Below are 20,908 nucleotides of genomic sequence, written 5' to 3'. Positions count from 1 at the left end.
WAAAATTTGCTCTCTTCTGTATTAAGTCTTTAAGTTTGCTCTTCTAAATGTTTACAATTTCTTAAGAGAGAAATGGAGATGTGCTGATGTTTGTAAACTTCTGTGCTGTYGTATTTGAATTTTCAGAAATAGTGGATTTTGTTTCTTGGTTGGTTTGAGGAAATGCATATGGATTCTGTCATATCTATCAGGCTAGAGGTTATGGATRCAATGATAATTGCTTTATTGGTGTGCTGGCCTTGGTATCTTCAGAAATTGGCAGATATGAAATGGATTTTACTTTAGTGATATAACCATGTACAAGTTGTGTGGTTTCTTAAACAAAAATATACTGTAATAGAAACCTTTGTCACCAACATAGCCTGTAATCTAAGGTGAACACCATTTTCATATGAAAATGTGTTTCACTCACACTTATAAGGAGTGAAACAAGTAACTTCAAAGCATTGATTTTGTTGTATTTGACCATTTTTTCTTCRTGCCTTCACCTAATTAATTAGAGAGCAAAGTTTAGATAAAACTTGGATAGGAAAACTGTACCTAGTTGTGTGATAGAAAATACCAGCATTTTTTGTAAGCATATTGCTTTTGCTCTGTTTGCAGGGACCACAGCTGGTGCAGAGTCTAGCTTCCAGAAATATTGTGAAGATAGCAGCACATTCAGATGGGCATCACTATCTGGCTTTGTCAGCAAATGGTGAAGTTTTCTCTTGGGGTTGTGGAGATGGTGGAAGACTGGGTCACGGGGATACAGTGTATGTGTTAAAAATAATCATAACATATGTTTGTAAGTGTTCTGAATCCATAGTGAAAATTACTTATGTACATAAGCAATGTTCAGAATTTGACATTTGTCTCTGTTACTGAACAGAAGTTGCATTCTCCCTGCATGTTTTCTCTGTCTGGAATATTCCCAGTCCTATATTAATGCTATTTTTTGAAATACTTCAAGGTACAGGGTATAGTGGTGAGCACTGTTATTAGGTCTTTTATTAATGGTTTTATGAATMCAGAGCACGTTTTCTCTGAAACACTGTTTCACATGTTGGAGTGGGGTGATAGTTTTTTTTATGCTGTCATGTTGTACATGATTCCATTTTTCCCAGCCAYTACTGTCCTGTTTTTGTGAAGAAACAGTCTTCCACAACAGATTTGTGTAGGGGGTGTACATCAATACATTGTAGAGATTTTAAATGTCTTCCCCCAGTGCACAATTCCCTGTGAAGCAAGGGAGGCTGCACAAGGGTTATCAGTGTCGTGAAATTAATTGTTGAGAGACAGTAATTACAGGTAGTATTTTTAATAATAGACAAATACTTTTTAAAAACATGCATGAACTCAATTGGAAACAGAAGTTGCAGTTGTTAGGCATTCCTTGAGTGGTTTGTGTATTGTTGAACAATTTAAACTTAATTTTGGCTTGTAACTCTTTATATTTTGGTGCTTCAGACTAATAAGTCTTGCAGATAGAATAGCAGCAATTCTAACAAGTATGTCACACCTTTTATCAGCTTCTCATCAAATCACTTTTTGTGAAATATATCACCTTCTCTTTTAAATAGTCCTCTGGAGGAGCCTAAGATGATATCTGCTTTATCTGGGAAGCAAGCTGGGAAACATGTAGTTCATATTGCATGTGGAAGCACCTATAGTGCAGCCATTACTGCTGAGGGAGAGCTGTACACGTGGGGACGAGGAAACTATGGMAGGCTTGGCCATGGTGAGTTACTTGATATCTTCAAATAAGTTGTTAAAGAGTTGTTTAGTGCCTGTCACAAATGATTGTTCATCCCACCTGAAGCTGATTTGAGAAACTTACACGGCTTCATGGGAATTAAAATAATTGTGGGAGAGATTGTTTCAAACCCACTAAATTCCTATGAGTTATCTGGAAATAAGCAACTGGATGGAGAAGAAAAATCTGCAGTTCCTCTGTTCCTTTCCTTATGAATCCAAGCCTATTTTGTGGGTTAAATCCTTGTTGTACATCTCAGAAACCATAGGGGAGCTTACTCATGATTTTCAAATCTGAAAACAAAACCAAACAACACCGCCCTACACCCACATAACAAAACATCCAAAAACAATCAAGCAAAAAAAAAAAAAACAAACAACAAACAAAAGGACCTGTTAGGCCTTCTGGGTATTGCTTCTCACAGAACTACTTTGTTTTGAAGGTTCCAGTGAAGACCAGACCATCCCAATGCTSGTCACGGGGCTGAAAGGGCTCAAAGTTATTGATGTGTCCTGTGGAAGTGGAGATGCTCAGACTCTTGCAGTTACTGAAAATGGTTAGTAGCAAACAAAACTTTATGTAAGCTTATCTTCCTTTCTTTTATTCTGAAGATACCTATACTGCAGATATGCTTATTTCTTGAATTCTGTTAGAATTTGAAGCTGAAATTCCTGCTGGAAATATGTACATTTATGCATTTTGCATGTAACGTTGCAGTTATATTTCTATGCAGACATGCAGTATGCTCCCTATGAATAKGCAAATATACTGATTTATGGTGTACATATCTTTAAAATAACCATGTAAATGTATAATGGACGCACAAAATAATGCATACATGTGCATGTGTCTAAATTTCATTCATGAATATAGATGTGAAAATATCTTACATTGTCACATTGAGCTAGAATTCAGAGTAGGAGAGATGTCTGTGTTAAACCTTTGGAAGTGTCAAAGAGAAGCTGCACTGATGTTCATCTTTCCAGCACCCCTGACCAAGTTGCCCATGATAAGACAGATTTAAAACCTGCTTTTCGAAGTGTTGGGTCAATCACCAAAGTCAGCTCTTAGAAGGCAGATAGTTCTTGAAAGCTTGTTGTTCCTTGGAAATATAAAGACGTTTTGTAAGTACTTACAAATAATAAAACTGAGGAGTACATATTGCTTTTATTTAATATAAATAAAAGCGATTAATATAAATAAAAGCGATTTACTGCTTGATTTACAGTAACTCTTTTGCTTCATGTATTTGTAAGAAGGACTTTCTAGGACATTCTAGGACTTTCCTTGCTAAATTTTCAGTGCATGTTATATGTTGCACTTTTTGTGTGTAGTTTTGTCAGCATGAAAACTTCTAAAATGTTATTCTTTCTTATTTTCACAAACAATTAGAAATAAATTTGTAGCTTCTATTCTTAAAATACAATTTAAAATTTGTGCTTATTATCGAATGTCAAATTTTTAATAACTTGGTTGTTAAAACAGATGACTTAATTACATGAAAAAGCAGTGMACTTATTTCTTGTTTTCTTTCTTCTGATTTAAAGGCCAGGTGTGGTCTTGGGGTGATGGAGACTATGGAAAACTGGGAAGAGGAGGTAGTGATGGTTGCAAGACTCCCAAGCTGATAGAAAAACTTCAAGATCTGGACATTGTAAAAGTACGCTGTGGGAGTCAGTTTTCTATTGCTTTAACCAAAGATGGCCAGGTCTACACCTGGGGAAAAGGTGACAATCAGAGACTTGGGCATGGAACAGAGGAGCATGTTCGATATCCCAAACTGCTGGAAGGCTTGAAAGGTAATTATCAGAGCTGGAAATAATCTGAAGTTCCTTTTGCTGCTGTTGGTGCTTTTTATGGGATACAAATGAACTCATGTTTAACAGTGATGACACCRTCTACTCTGTCATATTTTATGCTGGTAGCATTGAAAAAGGTAATAGTATGCATTTCCCATCAGTTCTGCATTTACACCTGCAAGATTTTGGCAGACTTAGAGACACTATTATGACTGCTTGGAATGCTACCTGTCTTGTGTTCCCTTTTTTTCCTATTGCTTTTCCTTTATTAGATTCACAGAAATGCTTATTTAAAGCATGTATGTTTGCACTGTCATGCAAATAAATATATATATATATAAAATTCATGCTTAGATTAAGGCAAGTGAACGGAAGAAATGAAAATAACAGACAAAAATAATGTCACTAAAGTTATGTTTCTGCCAATACTTTTGATTGGTTTGTAACAGAGTGAAAAYTACTTCATCCATTGGTGAGACACCTGAGGTTCTGTCAGGGAAGATGAGGARGAAACCTTTTTTATTGCTCTTTCCTTTAAATTGTTATTCATATGTGTAGAATGATCTAAATGAGAATAAATTCTGAACTAGTGACTGAAAATAAGTTTATAATCTCTCATCATTGATGGGGAGATCTTTTAATAAATATTAAAATTTCTAAGTAGAAGGGACACAACTTGTAAACTTTTGTACTTACTTATCTTTAGGTTTATGCTTTGCTGTACTCTTCCAATCCACTACTAAGGCAAAAATGAGACTCTTGATGGCCATAATATGTTCCTAGTTAAACGTGGTTGTAATTAGCAGTGTTTTCTTACCTCTGCTCATTTTGCTGTCAATGATTGTAATATTTCAGTTATGTTTTCAATATCTAACTTTCCTTTAGGAAAGAAAGTGATAGATGTGGCAGCTGGATCAACCCATTGTTTAGCACTGACTGAGGATAGYGAAGTGCACAGCTGGGGAAGCAATGATCAGTGTCAGCATTTTGATACTTTACGTATCACTAAACCAGAGCCTGCAGCTCTCCCGGGACTGGACACAAAGCATATCGTTGGAATTGCTTGTGGACCTGCTCAGGTAGGTTTTATTTTTGAATGATTTGGGGTTTTTTTTTAGCTCCCACTGGGGTTCCTTCGGTATTCTAATCCTGGTCTGTCTTTCTGTGCTTGCATGACTTTCATATTCTTATTTCTTGTTCTGAATAAATAAAGGCTTTGGAAAAAACAACTCTTGTGCAGTTGTTCTGCCAAAAAGGTTGATTAGCTTTCCCTCTGTTCCATATTCTAAGAAATAAGTATTTACCTGTTTTGTTTTGTCTGGTGCAGCAATTGGGGAGTTGTCAGCAGGATGCTTCCTGTGGCAAAAATAGTGAGGTATCTGGGCTGGGTATGACAACACATTGGAAAATGTGATAAGAGAGTTCTGGATTGGAACTATTTTATGTATGTTTGCAAAGAGGCAAATAGAGCATTCTCTTCAACAGTTGTGCTGGTAGTGTTTCCATGCCATCTATTTCTGTTTGAAGGCAGATTTAGCTTTACACCCCTATTTGTAATCAGTGTCATATTKAGAAAATAACTAACTGGAACTTTGTGTATTGTTTCCATTTATAGAGTTTTGCTTGGTCATCGTGTTCAGAGTGGTCAATAGGCTTGCGRGTGCCTTTTGTGGTGGATGTTTGCCCCATGACATTTGAACAGCTGGATCTGTTACTGAGACAAGTGACTGAGGGAATGGATGGATCCTCTGACTGGCCTCCTCCTCAGGAAAAGGAGTGCATGGCTGTGGCAACGTTAAACCTTCTGAGACTTCAGGTACYTTCAGTTTCTTACACACTGAGCACTCATTTAGATAAATGTTTTCACTGAGTTGCTTGGATGGAAATAGTGACCTTTAATGTACCTTAAAACACTTCCATTGATTTTAAAAATCTAAATAACTACCCTATCATTTTATRCTCGTTGAAATGTGGCATCTAGTGGTTGTTTTTTTTTTTTCTTCTTGACAGCTTCTGGGTTTCATTAAGAATGAACTATGAAAACAATATCTAAGTGGATTAAGCCTTGTATATTTACTCAGAGATTTTGAGCATTTTTATAAATTTGAAATAGCATTTTTAAAAGTGAATGACCTTTTAATTGGTGCCTGACAGTCATAGAAAATGTGTTTTTTTTTCTAGCATAACGTAGCAATTCAAAAACAGTTTAGGTTATTCCTTAGGTTTTCTTCTGAACTTTGGGGCTTATAGCCATTATTTGTAGTATTTGAGTATTGGTTTAAATTCAGTATGTGGGCAAGCCAGAATTTCCCTTTAATTTTACAGATTTGTAGGTGAAATTTTGTCTCTTGGTCACCAAACTTACTCGCTTGCTCCAGGATTGACTTCCCCTCCATCCCCTCCAGGTTCAGTTCACTTGAGAATTAAAACTTGCCCTTTTTTCTCCCCCTTTTTTTTTTCAGCTTCATGCTGCCATTAGCCATCAGGTGGATCCAGAATGCCTTGGCTTGGGCTTGGGCAGTATCCTGCTCAACAGCCTGAAGCAGACAGTGGTGACACTGGCAAGCAACGCCGGGGTTCTCAACACGGTGCAGTCGGCGGCTCAGGCGGTGCTGCAGAGCGGCTGGTCTGTGCTGCTGCCCACGGCAGAGGAGCGTGCCAGGGCGCTCTCAGCGCTCCTGCCCAGCGCAGGTTGGTCCTCACATCACAAACTCTTGGTTTGGTGCTTGCTTTTTGACTTTGTTAATAGCTTCTTCCGTTCTTAGTTTCAGGAAATGAGATGAATGTAAGCCCAGGACGCAGGTTTATGATTGACCTCTTGGTGGGCAGCTTGATGGCTGATGGAGGYTTAGAGTCTGCGCTGAACGCTGCTATTACTGCAGAAATTCAGGTGTGTTTTGTCAGCTTTGCAGTTCAGGTTCTTCTGCAGGGCCCTGGATTTGTTACTTTTATAAACACGGAGTAAGTGTGCCTTCAGTTGTGAACTGTGCAGCGGCTACTGGCATGTGTCCACCATGGTTTTGTGGAATTTCTCTCCTCTTTTACCTTCACCACGGTCATCCCCTCCCTTCACCTTTCTTTTTCTATTATAATTGTTTTTAAAAACATGCCCGTTTGGTTATGGAATATACAATACACATTTTGTCTGGTARGAGTTGTTTCATTCCTRYCATAGGTAAAAGTAACTTGATCTTRTTACCATGACTACTTGTTAGSAAAATGTTTCATAATCAGAGTGGAAGTTTGTGTGTTTTCTTTAACTTGATCTACTTTTTTAGGATATTGAAGCAAAAAAAGAAGCACAGAAAGAAAAAGAAATTGATGAACAAGAAGCAAATGCATCAACACTTCATAGGAGCAGAACTCCATTGGACAAAGACCTGATTAATACTGGAATTTATGAATCTGCAGGAAAACAAAGTTTACCATTAGTTCAGTTAATTCAGCAGCTACTAAGGTAATTGCTTTGAATTTGTCTTTCACTTTTGTACAGGAGATRTATTTAGATGTTCTATGAACTAATCAGCTAAAGGATCCTTAATTTTGGTTAGCAAATAAAGTCCTGTACTAGCATTTTTAGATCCTCAAAATTAAAAATATTGAACATTCTCCTAGCTTATCTGTAGTTCTGCTATGTTATGTTTGCTAAGGAGCAATGTTCTATACTTAATTACCCAATTTTACAGACWTTAGTACTTCTTTGGAAGAAGTATCTGAAAGGTTTTGTATCAAATATAGGACAAATATTTAAAAGCCTGTCCTTAAAAAGTGTGAGAATCACCACAAATTTATTTAGAGCTGAATATTTTGTYATATATATTTAGAACTGCCTCAGGGAGACTGTAAGTGGGGAAGAAACATGAATTTTAAATTCTCRACTGAGAGTTGTGAATGCATGACCAATTAGGGTGCTGAGAACAAAGCTTCTTTATATCAGCCAGAGGAGCTACAGGAGTACTTAACATGTAGCATGTACAGCAGGAAGTAATTATGAGTTTACCAAGATATTTATTGCACTTTTTTCACTTAATTGTGATGGCAGCCATGTAATTTAATCAATACTGAGACTTTTGAGCTATGTAGTGTCATAACTTTCATTGCAGGCTCTCAGTTGAAATTGTCCGATTGTGTTTTGTAGTGAGTGACAAAACAGGCAAACTTGAGGTATTTTACAAATCCTGYGAACCAAAATGTGTCTACAAAACCACTGACTTTTTGAGTGCTATGTTGCAAAGAAGGGAAAGTTCAACATAGAAATTTTGGATAGGTTTCTTACATATTTATGCAAAATCTTAGCAAAAGCTTGATCCCTGGACTGTGGACTCTGCTCACTCTGAGCTCCATTTAAGTACTTTGTGATGCTTTTRTACCACTTAGGAACATCGCTTCACAGACGATAGCCAAACTGAAAGATGTTGCTCGTCGCATTTCTTCCTGCATGGACCAGGAATTGTACAGCAAGGAGAGATCTGCTTCTCTGGACCTGTTGCTCCGTTTTCAACGTCTGCTTGTTAGCAAACTTTACCCAGCAGATTGTGTTGGCCAGGTCCCTAGTACATACAGTAAGTTATTGTTTTCAAAAATAAACAAACAACCCCCCTGATCCCTTCCCAAGTATTTCCATAATAACTTTTACAGGATAGCAGTTTCTTACTTTAATTAATCTTTTTGTCTCATTTATCAGCTTAGTTGCTGAGTCTGTCTGTACAGTGTTTGAAAGTAGTTAATTTACATTGTTTTCTCTAAGTGATTTTTTTTTTTTGGTTAGGTAATAGGATCTAGATAATAAATTTTTAATAAATTCAAAAAAAGATGTGATTTCTTAAATTAGTGCTAATATCAAGTGACATTTTCAGAAGAGTTTGACAGCTTTTGAAGTCTGTTTCTTAAATATAACTGTGATGGTTTTCTGTGTTCTTCCTTTATTTTTTTACAGGTCCTGACCTCTTAGGTGTTGGTTCTTTACTGAAGAAATACACTGCTCTTCTGTGCACGCACATTGGAGATATACTTCCTGTGGCAACCAGCATTGCTTGTACTAGTCATAGGCATTTTGCAGAAGTATCTCACGTTGTGGATGGAGATTTAACAGGTAGGTTTTTACTTGTTGTCCTCCTTTCTTCTCTTTCTACAGAATTTTAAGACRTTCTTGGAAGTTCTAAATGACTGAGAAGGAGTCAGTTTAATTTTGTGGTTAATGGGAGAGAAGGAGGGCAGATATAAGGAGGAAGTCAAGAGCTTTTTACTCAGCAGTAATCAAAGGCAGAATCTWTTGATGGTGGTGTAGTTCTGTGATGCAATGAACATAGAACTTGAACTAAATGAGAGTATCTTTATTTTCTCTTTTAGGCATTCTTCTTCCAGAATTGGTGGTTTCTATAGTGCTACTCCTCAGTAAAAATGCTGGATTGATGCAGGAAGCTGGTGCTATCCCTCTGCTGGCTGGCTTGCTAGAACATCTAGACAGATTTAACCACTTAGCCCCTGGAAAAGAAAGGGATGACAATGAGGATTTAGCRTGGCCAGGAATAATGGGTATGTACCTAGTAGCATCTGGACTGCTTTTATAAAATAGCTGCATAAAAATGGTGAAGTAGTAGTTCATGAACTACTCACAGGAAGGGAATTCTACTTCACAGTACATGTTTTATTAACCTATTTGTTTGGTGGTGTTTATTTCTGTCAGTACGTTCTTAAGGAAGTTGCATGTAGTGGTAGGATTAAGCAGAGTACGAATGCAGCTTTTTGAAGAAGTGGTTTACATCATTTCACATTTTGAGTGTGAAAAGTTGCAGTGAAAACCTGAGCAGTACWTGTAGGCATTTTGTTACTGAATTCTGTCTGTGACACAAAGGATGAGTAATAAGGAAGCTTTGAAATAAGGAATTTTTATTTTCTTAGGGCATTTTGTAATGTGAGCTGTGTCTGTGGTCAAAAGAAAAGCATCTTTTATATTAAAAAAAATCTGAATTTAGGCTGAAATGAAACACACAGCARATTCCTTGCAGGCAAGTGAGTAATAAAACCGAAGTAATTTGGAGGAAGAAGCGATTAAAGCAGCAGTTTGCCAGGAAACTGATTGTTCTGCTCCACCTCCACACAAAACAGCATATAGCTGGGTAATGCTAAGTGACATTAAGAGATTAGAGCATTAAAGAGCACAGTATACTGACAATTTAATTGCATAATATRTAGACAGGAACATATTAATAGGCATTTTTACTTTTGAGTATATAAAATAATTAACAGTCTTTGAACAGAAGTGAAGAACTGGATTAACCAACTATTAAATAATGTTCAGAAAAAAACCCCTTACTTTCTGATATTCTGTTGATAAATTCTCTTTTCTATTTTTTATGGGTAGGTTCATTTTTTACTGGCCAGAGTTGCAGAAATAATGAGGAGGTGACRCTGATACGTAAGGCTGATCTAGAGAACCACAACAAGGATGGAGGATTTTGGACGGTGATTGATGGGAAAGTGTATGATATCAAGGACTTCCAAACCCAGTCTTTAACTGGCAGTAGCATCCTTGGTGAGAATTTTCATGTGACTTGAAGACACCAATTACCTTTGTTTCAAAACTAGGTAGGAATTAGATTTTTAGATGCTGTACTGACTGCCTCATTCTTTCATTAGCTCAGTTTGCTGGTGAGGACCCAGTTGTTGCTTTGGAAGCTGCTCTGCARTTTGAGGACACAAGGGAATCAATGCATGCCTTCTGTGTTGGCCAATATATAGAGGTAAAAACATTACGAATGGGTAAATCCTTTCCAAARTAAAGCATTACTTTGCTGTCAGAATTCCTGTTGGAAATCACTTCTAGCTTACAATTCCTGTTTCTTTTGTGCAGCCTGACCAGGAAGTGATTACAACCCCAGATCTCAGTACTTTGTCATCGCCTCTGATAGACACAGAACGGAATTTGGGTCTTCTCCTCGGACTGCACGCTTCCTACCTGGCCATGAGCACACCACTTTCTCCTCTGGAAATTGAATGTGCCAGTAAGCAGGATGTCATTTTGAGCTTTAATAAGTGCTAAATACAAGTTGAAGCATGCAAGAAAAAGACAAAGGACACATAAATYAACTGAAAATGTAGCATTTCTTTAMTCTTGATATCTTCTGCAGGAATTCTGTATTCTTAACGTTAACTACCACGCTCATCAAATCCCAGTAATTTAGCAAGATTTTAAGAGAGATTAGATAATTTTGAGCAGTTGAATTCAGAATTTTGTAACATGCAACATGAAATAGGATGCATAGCATCATTTTCTCTTCTATCTCACCAATTTGTCAGTTAAGACAGCCTGAAACACGTGATATATTGGATGCTATCTTGTTATGTGTCTTTGAATGGAAGGTATAATTCAATATTAATAGCAAAAAAAATAGCTAAGGCCCTATATCTCAAAATAGATGATGTCTGCCCTGTTAATTGTTTCTCAGTTGCAGAACCCATGTTTTTCCCCTGTGATAAAGTTTCAGCAAATGAAAGACTTGCTAAATCTTGTTGAAGCTGTGAATACATGTTATTAGAGGAAATTGAGTCTTGATAGCTTAGTCTTTCATCAGAATATTCATTCWTGTTTTCTTTATTTTAGAATGGTTGAAGTCATCGATCTTTTCTGGAGGCTTGCAAACTAGTCAGATTCATTACAGTTACAATGAGGAAAAAGATGAAGATCATTGCAGTTCACCTGGCAACACTACCCCAAATAAATCAAAATTATATACACACAGATTAAGTTTGAGTGACCATTCTCAACCYTTTCTCCAAGCTATTGCAGATAACAATATTCAGGATCACACTGTGAAGGTAAGCCCTCAGTAGTTCTGTGCACRAAACTGTTGCTGAAGAGTGACAATGGTGATGAAAATTCTCAAAAAGTTATAGCAAAGCAATTGAARAAGTTATTTCAGATTTACTTTTTGTGAAAGGATTGGTTGAGTGCTACTAATGGATAAAATGTGTATATTTCACTTAATAGCATAACAGTGCATTTTTTTCTTTAGAAGTTTGTAGTGGGAGAACTAAAAAATTGGAATATTCTTAGAAAATACTTCCCATGTCAAATTTCAAAGCACTGAGAGATCCCGTTCACCTTCAGCTCAACTAAGATGGAGTTTTTCTTTCAAGATGCAAAAAAAAGTATTTTATGTTTCAAATTCACATATGCCTTTGTTATACAATCCCTTTGGGCCTTGAGGTTCAGGTTTCACATGGTTGGAGTTGTGGATGTTATGAAAAACCCTATGGTTCACACTGATCACTATCTTTTGTAATATCTTCAGATTTTCTAACCCTCTGAATTCAGCTCCTGTATGAAAAGAACAAATCTAAAGAAATCTTTGGGAATAGCAATAATGATAAATAATGATTAATTTGAAGACAATTGAAAATTGTGTTCGGTGACCTGACTATCTCATGAAGAGACAAAGGCAGTGGTAGCTTTGTTCCTTGAGCCATATTGGTCTTCATACAGGAAGAAGGATATAGAATATTTGTAATATTGTGTTGTAGTTGCTGTGTGTTAAATGACACACACTGAGTGTTTTATCTCAGGAATCCTAGTTCAGATTGTGGAGATTATTCAGTGTTATTTAAATATTGCCTGCGGTATTGAGTCCTTTCATTGTTTTTTAAAACCAAAACTAAATGGAGGCTGTTGTGTGTTTTCTTAGGACTTTTTGTGTCAAATAGAGAGATACTGCAAACAGTGTCATTTAACAACACCAATCACATTCCCTCCTGAGCATCCTGTGGAAGAAGTAGGACGTCTGTTATTATGCTGTCTTCTGAAGCATGAAGATTTGGGTAGGTATGCTTGTGGTGTGTTTGTTTGGACCTGTTTAAACACTGTTATGGATGATTTTGGAAATGCATATTCAAAGATTGTCTTTTCCCATTAAGGTCATGTAGCACTGTCTCTTGTTCATCCTGGTACCCTTGGAGTTGACCAGGTAAAGCACAAAACCTTACCAAAATCTGTAGTGGATGTGTGTCGTGTTGTCTACCAAGCAAAATGCTCGCTGATTAAGGTAAGCCTCTTAGCTGCTGATGTTTAGATTAATTTTCATTTGAAATGTTTCATTAAAAATTTACCTATTGCTCATTTTACTGTGCATTATACACTAATCTAATCTTTCAATGTCCTTTCTAGACACATCAGGAGCAAGGGCGTTCTTACAAGGAAGTTTGTGCTCCTGTCATTGAGCGTTTGAGATTCTTGTTCAATGAGCTRCGCCCGGCGGTTTGCAATGATCTCTCTATCATGTCTAAATTTAAACTTCTTAGTTCCTTGCCCCGGTGGCGAAGGGTAGCTCAGAAAATCATTAGAGAAAAAAGGAAAAAAAGAGGTAAGGCAGCATTAATGTTGTATTCTCTTTGAAACAATGACARTACATCTTATTTCAAGGTGTGCTGCTTTTTGAGACTCTCGTTTAGACAAAGCATCAAAGCCGTTTGCTTTCTGCTGTGTTTTCATGAAGCTTTCAAAACCAGTGGTTGCATGTTGGTTCTAACAGCAAGAACTGGCAAACGAGACTGTCAAGTTTAGTTGAGGAATGTTTCTTCGTATTCCAATCTATTAAAAATGATCCTTCARTATCAGCCCCACTGAGCTAGTTTTCGTAACTTTTCACTGGAAGTGAYATCGTTTTAGAAATCACATTTTATTTMAGTGTAGTYAAAGAGTGAGTTTTAACTGGAAATRATGAGGTGAGCAGACACCAAAGTGCTTTTCAAGTTCRTCGTTAAAGATAAAAGGATGTTGCAGGTAATACCAGAGTTAATTTGGTGGTAGTTGGACATAGAGTTCACCAAGATTACATTTCCATTTTATTACAGACAGATCTTAAACATTCTATGTGCTTAGGTTGTCATGCAAGCCAAAAAAATTGACAATGTAAAATCTTMTCAGACTGCATGAAGGAATACTACTTTTATTTTTATAGTGCCAAAAAAGTCTGAGTCTGCTGATGTAGAAGAATCCAAAATTGGAAATGAAGAGAGTGATTTAGAAGAATCTTGTGTGGTACCTCACAGTCCTGTACCTATAGATAAAAAGCCCATACCAATCAAATCACCCAAGGTAAGATACCAGATTTTGAATCAACCTTGTGAATAAAAATAACAGCACAAAAAAGTGTGAGCTAAAGCATGATTGCTATAACTTGACCTTTAATGTTCTGATAATGGTGTTTGGGATGTATAATTAAGTGTGACATGTTGTTTCAGTGAAGCCTGGAATAATTCTTGAAAATAAGCTTKTACTATGTATTTAGTGTATGTAAAGATGCCTTCTCTAATTCTGAAGTTAATTGATAATTTTAGATAAAGCTTTGTTTCAAAATGCTATGGTGGGTTACTTCCACTTTTTTGAATATTAGCACATTTGAAATTTTATGTAGCAATAGTAAACAAGATAAGAAGTTACCAATAATACTAAGTTCTTTCCTGACTTTGAAGAAGTTTTTATTTTTTTCCCCTCCTGGTATTTTAAATTTGGAAATTTTTTACTTGAAATAACTTATATTTTCAGTAATTTAAAATTGTTTAACAAGTTTTAACATACTGCCTTCTTGTTTTGCAGGATAAATGGCAGCCAATTTTGAGTACAGTTACAGGTGTCCACAAATACAAATGGTTGAAGCAAAATGTTCAAGGCTTGTATCCACAGTCTGCCCTCCTTAACACCATTGTTGAATTTGCACTTAAAGAAGAGCCAGTGGATGTAGAAAAAATGAGAAAATGTTTATTGAAACAGGTAAAAWGAATTAAAATGGACAGTTTACATAATTATGACAGTTATTAGCAGTTTACATAAGAATGACAGTTTATTTTTCCTCTTTTACAGTTGGAAAGAGCAGAAGTTCGTCTGGAGGGAATAGACACTATTCTGAAATTGTCAGCTAAAAATTTTTTGCTCCCATCTGTGCAGTATGCTATGTTCTGTGGATGGCAGAGGCTTATTCCAGAAGGAGCCAATATAGGGTAAAACTTCTTGTTGCTTTTGCTCCCACAATTCTTTAATAAGACAGCAATACTTACTTTTGTTGTTGTTTTTTTTTTTTCTTTTTCTGAAGGGAGCCTCTTACCGACTGCTTGAAGGATGTTGATCTGATCCCACCATTTAACAGAATGCTGCTGGAAGTGACTTTTGGAAAGTTGTATGCGTGGGCTATTCAGAATGTCCGCAACATCTTGCTGGATGCTAATGCAAAGTTTAAAGAGCTAGGTGAATCTCGTTGGTTTGTTTTTTTGTTTTTTTTTTTAAGTTCCCGATAATTGGAATGTTAAAATCGATTTCTTTGATTTGTGCTGAGAATTACTTTGACTTTTGTCTGTGTGCTGTCCCAGCCTTCCCGCCYTGATGCCCTGTTAACTGGCTTTTCAGTGTTTAGGATTATGTTGTTCATATTCCAGAAACAGATGATTGATTACTCATTAATAACATTTTACCATTAAAATGCAAATTACAAAAAGTTTATTGGAACTTCAGCTTGCAAGTTCTTAAAGCCAAGTAAGGAATAAAAAATATTTTAAATGGTCAATCAGACAAATCTATGACCTAATCAATTGTAGCTCCCAAATGTCAACTGACTTTGTTGTTTATATTATTTTTGAACAAGGTCTGCAGCCTGTTCCTCTTCAAACAATTACTAATGAGAATCCAGCAGGACCAAGTCTTGGAACTATTCCACAAGCACGTTTTCTGCTGGTCATGCTGAACATGTTGACGCTTCAGCACGGTGCGAGTACCTTGAGCCTCCTCCTCAATTCTGGCATGCTGGCCTTGACACAAACCACRCTGCGGCTGATAGGTACACTTCGTTCTTGTTTGGCAGAAAGCACATGCTTTACTAATCTCTTGTATTTTTCACCTGTTGGTATACCCAAATTACAGAACTGCCTTGCAGCTTAAAGGTAGTGCTTAATGCTATTTACCTTTACCCTCATACAAAACTACATCTGCAAGCATGATTGAGAAGGTYAATTCAATGGTAGCTTTTATTCAGTCATGTTTTTTTTCTTTCTGTAGAGTGTTTGTTTTGGCCATCCTGGCTRAAATTTCAGTTAATGTGTAGTTTTGATGGAAATACTGCAAATAAATTGAAAAATTTAAAATGAAACCAGTAAAAATTGCCTGCCCTCTGCTCTCCATTTCATTTGTTCTACATGTTAAAAATGTTCCTAGTTGGCATATTTAAGCTTGAAGCTTTCTTTGTTGTGTTACTGGAAGGTCTCTGGTATGTTTTGCCAYGATTCAAATTGCCATGGTTTTTCTTCCTTGGTTTTTTTAGATAATAGCAAACATTTTTTTCTGTGACTTGTACTTAACTGGAGTGCTCACAGAAAGTTTTTAAAAAAAAATTCTTTGCAGAACCATTTTGCTAATTGAGTCATCATTACTTTTATTTGTCATTTGTTTTTTTTGTTCTAAATTAGGTATTTCAATCCATGTGCATTCAAAACCTAGTTTTCTTAAAGGTCATTTGACTTACCACCTGTTTTGTCAGCTTTCCTSTTTGCTTCTGCTTTTTTATTAGAAAGTTTATCCTAAAAGTTTATGCGTGACAAAGGTGTGTATAAAAACTTGTAACAGGATTTAATTTTTTATTGTTTTTTTCCTCTTTAGGACCCAGTTCTGATAATATTGAAGAAGATATGATTGCCTCTTCTCATGGGGCTTCTGCCACRGTCCTAGAAGAGTCAAGAAAGGAAACTACACCTGTTCAGCTCCCTGTTTCTGGGCCAGAGCTTGCAGCAATGATGAAAATTGGTACCAGAGTGGTGAGAGGGGTAGACTGGAAATGGGGTGATCAGGTACAACTTCTTTCATACAGATGTTGGGTGTGTTATAATCTGAAGTCTTTATTCAGTGGACTGATTGTGAAGTTTCTGGTCAATCAAAGGCATTTTACATTCAGAAAATGTTAAGAATAATTAAGAGTATGAGAATTTAACAGAAAATAAACATTGCATTCCAGCTGTTCCTCAGAGATCAGAAGGGATGGTTGCAGCTGGCCCTAATTTCAGATTGTTGCCCAGTTTAGCATTGTAGATCTGATTGAGGTTGGAGGAGAACTTGCACGAGCACAGGAGCACACATAGTGTAGTTTGCCAGTGCAGTACTGTAGGTCTGATGGATTCAGTAAGGACTTGGACGATCCAGGTTCACAAATAGTGTGGTTTATTGGAGCACCAGAAAAGCATGTTCAGGGTTGGGGTTGATAAGTGCACCAGCTACAGAGTGTTGGTCTGTGTTGTGACAGAAAGCATTGTAAGAAATCTAATAGCACTGTATATATGTATATATACATACATACACACACATATATATATATATCTGTGTGTATGGAAATTAATATTCCTAGATGTGCAGTTGGCGATGCAAAGCTTGCATAAAGGCTTCCCTTCAGGAGAAGAAGAGAGRCAGTCTGTCAACAGATCTTGAGCAGATCTGTTGCTCTTTCCCCTCCAGCACTTTCTGCCCCTGAAGCCCCTTTTTTACACTATAAATTTTAGCTTGTCCCAGTGGGATGGAGCAATCATGTTATAGGTGAGGTTTGGTGACTTTGGTCATACATGCATTATGGTCACACATCCCATGTTTTCCTCCATCTGCATCCTGAGGGGTGCCTAAGTTAATGTGTTAATGGGGCTTAATGAGGGGCTTGGTTACTTTTTGACAGAATTTATAGTTAACAAAAGAGGTAGAATAAACACTTTGGTCCTCCTCCATGTGCTGAGGCAGCAGCAGGGGCTCTCTGACCTTCACCAGGTGGTCTTTGTGTGCCTCCTTATCTCCTTAATAAACTGCATTTATAGCAAAGCTTATTTTTCACGGAGAAGGGAGCATGGCTATTGGTTCACACAGATACCCAGGTGCCCTTTTGTGCCTGACTGAAACTGTGGGTGCATGAGACTGCTTCACTCCAGACATCAGTTGTRAGGCCTTGCTGGAGCCAGGTGCAAGATAAGCAAGAGGTTCAGCTCGTGTTTTTCTCAACCAACTTTATCAATCCTTCACTGTCTTACAGCAACGCTGTGCAATTCTGACCATTTACCACAAAAGACTTGGAGAATTAACATATGTTCGTTATTTGTATAGCTTCATTTTGGGAGATGTTTAAAATTCTTTTAGTGAGACTGTGCTGATTTACCATTTAACAGGAAATTGAATAGTCTGCTGCAATATTAACCATTTCCAACTACAACAGACCATTAACCATTCCAAGTACGACATACTTCTGCATATGTAAGACATAGTGAAAGCAATCTGACCATGTGTCTAAATATGGAGTTTATGCTTTCTAACTTTAGGCTCAGTTTTTGAAACACTGTTGAATGTTTACTTGCCTAATCATTAGGTTAGCAGCAAAAAAGAGCAATTGCATTATTTTGTGAACTTTGGACAGGAATTACTGTTGATTGTGCAAATTGAACCTTTCTCTTTTGTCAGGATGGACCTACACCAGGTTTGGGTCGTGTGATTGGAGAACTGGGAGAAGATGGCTGGATTAGAGTGCAGTGGGACACTGGAAGTACAAATTCTTACAGAATGGGAAAGGAGGGAAAATAYGATCTCAAACTAGCTGAGCCACCCCCTGCAACGCAGCCCACAACAGAGGATTCAGACACTGAGGATGATTCTGGTAAACAAAAAAAAAATTTTGTAGAAGTGGAGGCACAGCATTAGTTGAATTTTAAAGTAACTATATTGTAATATAAAATAGTTTCTTTCAAATGCTGTATCAAAGAAGGTTCTGGTTGCAACCTATTAAATTAATCTTTCTTAATGTAACTTTGCTATGAGAAATGAAGAAGGACAAGATGATGTCACATYTGTTGCATATTCATGGCTCAGAGAAAACAGTGTTACTGAGTTGACATGGTTTCAGTTACAGAYACCAGGAGGTATACATTTTAACATGTGTTAATACCGTTCTGTAGTAGGATTTTTACTTTTCTTTTGCTAATTTTTGCTAATTATATGCTTAGTCATAGCGTTTTCCTTTTCTTGGCACTTATTTTGGAATTCCTTTCAGCTATGTACTGCTAGAGAAAAACTTGAAAATGTTTGGACAAGATACCTGGTTTATGTTTTGTTCTTGCAGTTGGCAATAAAGAATCTCTTTCATGTCAGGTTATCTCAGAGGGAATATTTTTAGCAAATGGTTCACATAATGTTTGTCTCAGAATCTCAGTGAATTAAAGTAACTGACTATTAACTTACGCCTTTTGTGTCTCCCTTCAGAAGGAGAACAGGTTGAAAGGAATCTCCACCCTACTTCCATGATGCTGACAAGTACTGTGAACCTGTTGCAGACATTGTGTCTCTCTGCTGGKGTCCATGCTGAAGTCATGCAAAGTGATGCTACTCGGACTTTGTGTGGTCTGCTCCGTATGCTTGTGGAGAGTGGAACAACAGATAAATCAGGTATACTGCATASAAGCAGTCTGATTGAGCCCTGTGGTTCTGTTCTGTGCTTTGTTGTCTCATAAGTTTGTAAATCTCTTGTTACTAGTTTTTAATCCTTTTTAGGCCAAAGGCTAATAAATGCATTTTCAAAGCTTTTAAAATCTTAATTTTTAAAGGCAATGTAAGTGATCCTTATATTGCATTCTTAAAATGTAAACAGTAAAAGCAGAAAAAATGCATGAAATGTGAATTGTTGATTTAGACAAGTAATTTATTAACAGCATTTTTGTGTTTGGCAATAACAGTATGAGTGGGTATGTCATACTCATTTCTGTGACTTCTTTGTAATTTCAGAAGTAATGGTGTTAACTACTTTATAAAGTAGTGAGAAAACAGTGTAATRATGAGAATTGTTTTAAAGGCATATTTAATAAAATTAATTACAGGCTCTAAAAYTGAAATGAATAGTTTATGTAGAGACAGTGGAATAGCTTGGTGTTCTGATTTTTCCAGAAAAGCCCCATGTAGTATATAGAGAACTAGGTAACTGKTGGAAAAGTCAACTGTTATATGTGTATATCTTTTTGTTTTTAGCTTCCTTGCCAAATAAATTAGTTTATAAAGAACAGCATAGGAGTTGGTGCACGTTGGGATTCATTCGAAGCATAGCACTCATGCCTCAGATGTGCAGCACTCTTAGTACATCTCAGTGGATAACTTTGCTAATGAAAATTGTTGAGGGGCATGAATCTTTCACTGCTGCTTCACTACAGAGACAGGTAATGTGTGTATTTCTAAATTACTTCAATAGGCAATAAAGTAGACTTTAGTTGTCTTAAAAAGAAAAGGTKTATTTTACAAAACATTCGGGAAATGTCCATGAATAATTTTTTAGTTAGTTGGAAAAAACATAACACATTCTTTATATTTAGGATTTATTGTTTTAAATATACATCTCTTCAATTTTGAGCTTTCAGGATACAACGGACTCCCTTGTTCTATTGAAAGAAAGGTCAAAACAGTGTTCCAAAAATGTGCTCCASAAGCTCTCATATCATGTTTCCTATAATTAGAATAAACAAAAAAATAACAAGTATATGGTTAGGAAGAAGTTAAATTTCATTTWAAGTTATGAAATTACGTATTGTCTACTGTCCTTCCTTCCATAGGAAACTGTTGAATAATTTTAATTACAGTCTCTCTTAAGAAGCTACATCCTTGCATCTTCTTTTGGGCTTGTATTTCTCTTGTCCTCTTCCCCTTTTCTTATTTCTTCTTTTCTTTTAATTTTTTATCTTTTTTTTTTCTCTCTCTTTTTCCATTTCTTAACATCTTGTTAGGGTCTTTTTCATGAGACTGAACAGCAACTTTATTATGGAATAACTCTGCCAAATTTTAAGGCTCAGGGAGCAAAAGATGATCTTATTCTTTTCCTTGATAAGGCACCAGCATTTTTAACTAAAGCCTTGTACCATAAAGGCTGTTCCTTTTCATGGGATCTTCCGGTAAATTCTTGCCCATATTTTTAATATGCTGAAGCTTCTGTCGTCATCCAGGACKTAGTGCAGTAGAGTCATCTGTGCTATTTAGGGAATACTCGAGAGAATGATCATTCCTCATGTACCAGCAYCTAACTTAAGAACAACAAAAAGATGAGACCTTGAAGTTCTATAAGGACATGTTATTGACAGAAGTTTGCAAGAGGAGAGTTCTCTTCGCTGTTGGTCTCTTGTCTTCTGGGTAGAAGATGAGGAAGCTCAAAACSTGAAATGTTCCTGCTCAGAATATGCAACCCCATCTTCTCTTTGATACTGCAATGCTGCACCTTCCCCTGTTGTTGTCAGTCCTGCACTGAATGTCTGGGTTCAGAGTTGCCAGCCTGGTCCTTCTGAACTGTGTTGGAGGTCCTGYTTTCACAGTGGCTGCTGCTTCCTGCCTTCCACCATT

The 20,908-nt window shown here is 36.7% G+C and overlaps 1 protein-coding gene across 3 annotated transcripts in view; it reads left to right on the top strand.

Moving 5' to 3' along the window:
- Positions 1-20,908, top strand: part of HERC2 (HECT and RLD domain containing E3 ubiquitin protein ligase 2) — a 102,603-nt gene that overhangs the window by 33,447 nt on the left and 48,248 nt on the right. For all 3 annotated transcript variants that reach the window (XM_057368094.1, XM_057368095.1, XM_057368093.1), the window contains exons 12-39: positions 604-755; positions 1,563-1,720; positions 2,178-2,291; positions 3,283-3,534; positions 4,420-4,613; positions 5,150-5,350; positions 5,997-6,225; positions 6,300-6,424; positions 6,813-6,991; positions 7,912-8,096; positions 8,471-8,626; positions 8,884-9,069; positions 9,899-10,069; positions 10,174-10,277; positions 10,388-10,538; positions 11,138-11,352; positions 12,219-12,351; positions 12,448-12,575; positions 12,698-12,893; positions 13,491-13,627; positions 14,129-14,302; positions 14,393-14,529; positions 14,622-14,773; positions 15,168-15,359; positions 16,175-16,362; positions 18,002-18,194; positions 18,797-18,979; positions 19,556-19,740. In XM_057368094.1, coding sequence (XP_057224077.1) covers positions 604-755; positions 1,563-1,720; positions 2,178-2,291; positions 3,283-3,534; positions 4,420-4,613; positions 5,150-5,350; positions 5,997-6,225; positions 6,300-6,424; positions 6,813-6,991; positions 7,912-8,096; positions 8,471-8,626; positions 8,884-9,069; positions 9,899-10,069; positions 10,174-10,277; positions 10,388-10,538; positions 11,138-11,352; positions 12,219-12,351; positions 12,448-12,575; positions 12,698-12,893; positions 13,491-13,627; positions 14,129-14,302; positions 14,393-14,529; positions 14,622-14,773; positions 15,168-15,359; positions 16,175-16,362; positions 18,002-18,194; positions 18,797-18,979; positions 19,556-19,740 — 4,770 coding nt within the window. The remainder of the gene's footprint in view (positions 1-603; positions 756-1,562; positions 1,721-2,177; positions 2,292-3,282; positions 3,535-4,419; positions 4,614-5,149; positions 5,351-5,996; positions 6,226-6,299; positions 6,425-6,812; positions 6,992-7,911; positions 8,097-8,470; positions 8,627-8,883; positions 9,070-9,898; positions 10,070-10,173; positions 10,278-10,387; positions 10,539-11,137; positions 11,353-12,218; positions 12,352-12,447; positions 12,576-12,697; positions 12,894-13,490; positions 13,628-14,128; positions 14,303-14,392; positions 14,530-14,621; positions 14,774-15,167; positions 15,360-16,174; positions 16,363-18,001; positions 18,195-18,796; positions 18,980-19,555; positions 19,741-20,908) is intronic.

This window comes from Malurus melanocephalus, unplaced genomic scaffold, assembly GCF_030028575.1.
Source record: "Malurus melanocephalus ecotype Western Australia unplaced genomic scaffold, MMel_1.1 scaffold_88, whole genome shotgun sequence".
Taxonomy (NCBI): Eukaryota; Metazoa; Chordata; class Aves; order Passeriformes; family Maluridae; genus Malurus; species Malurus melanocephalus.
Note: the sequence above shows the minus strand (reverse complement) of the source record. Positions and strands in the feature narration are given on the sequence as shown.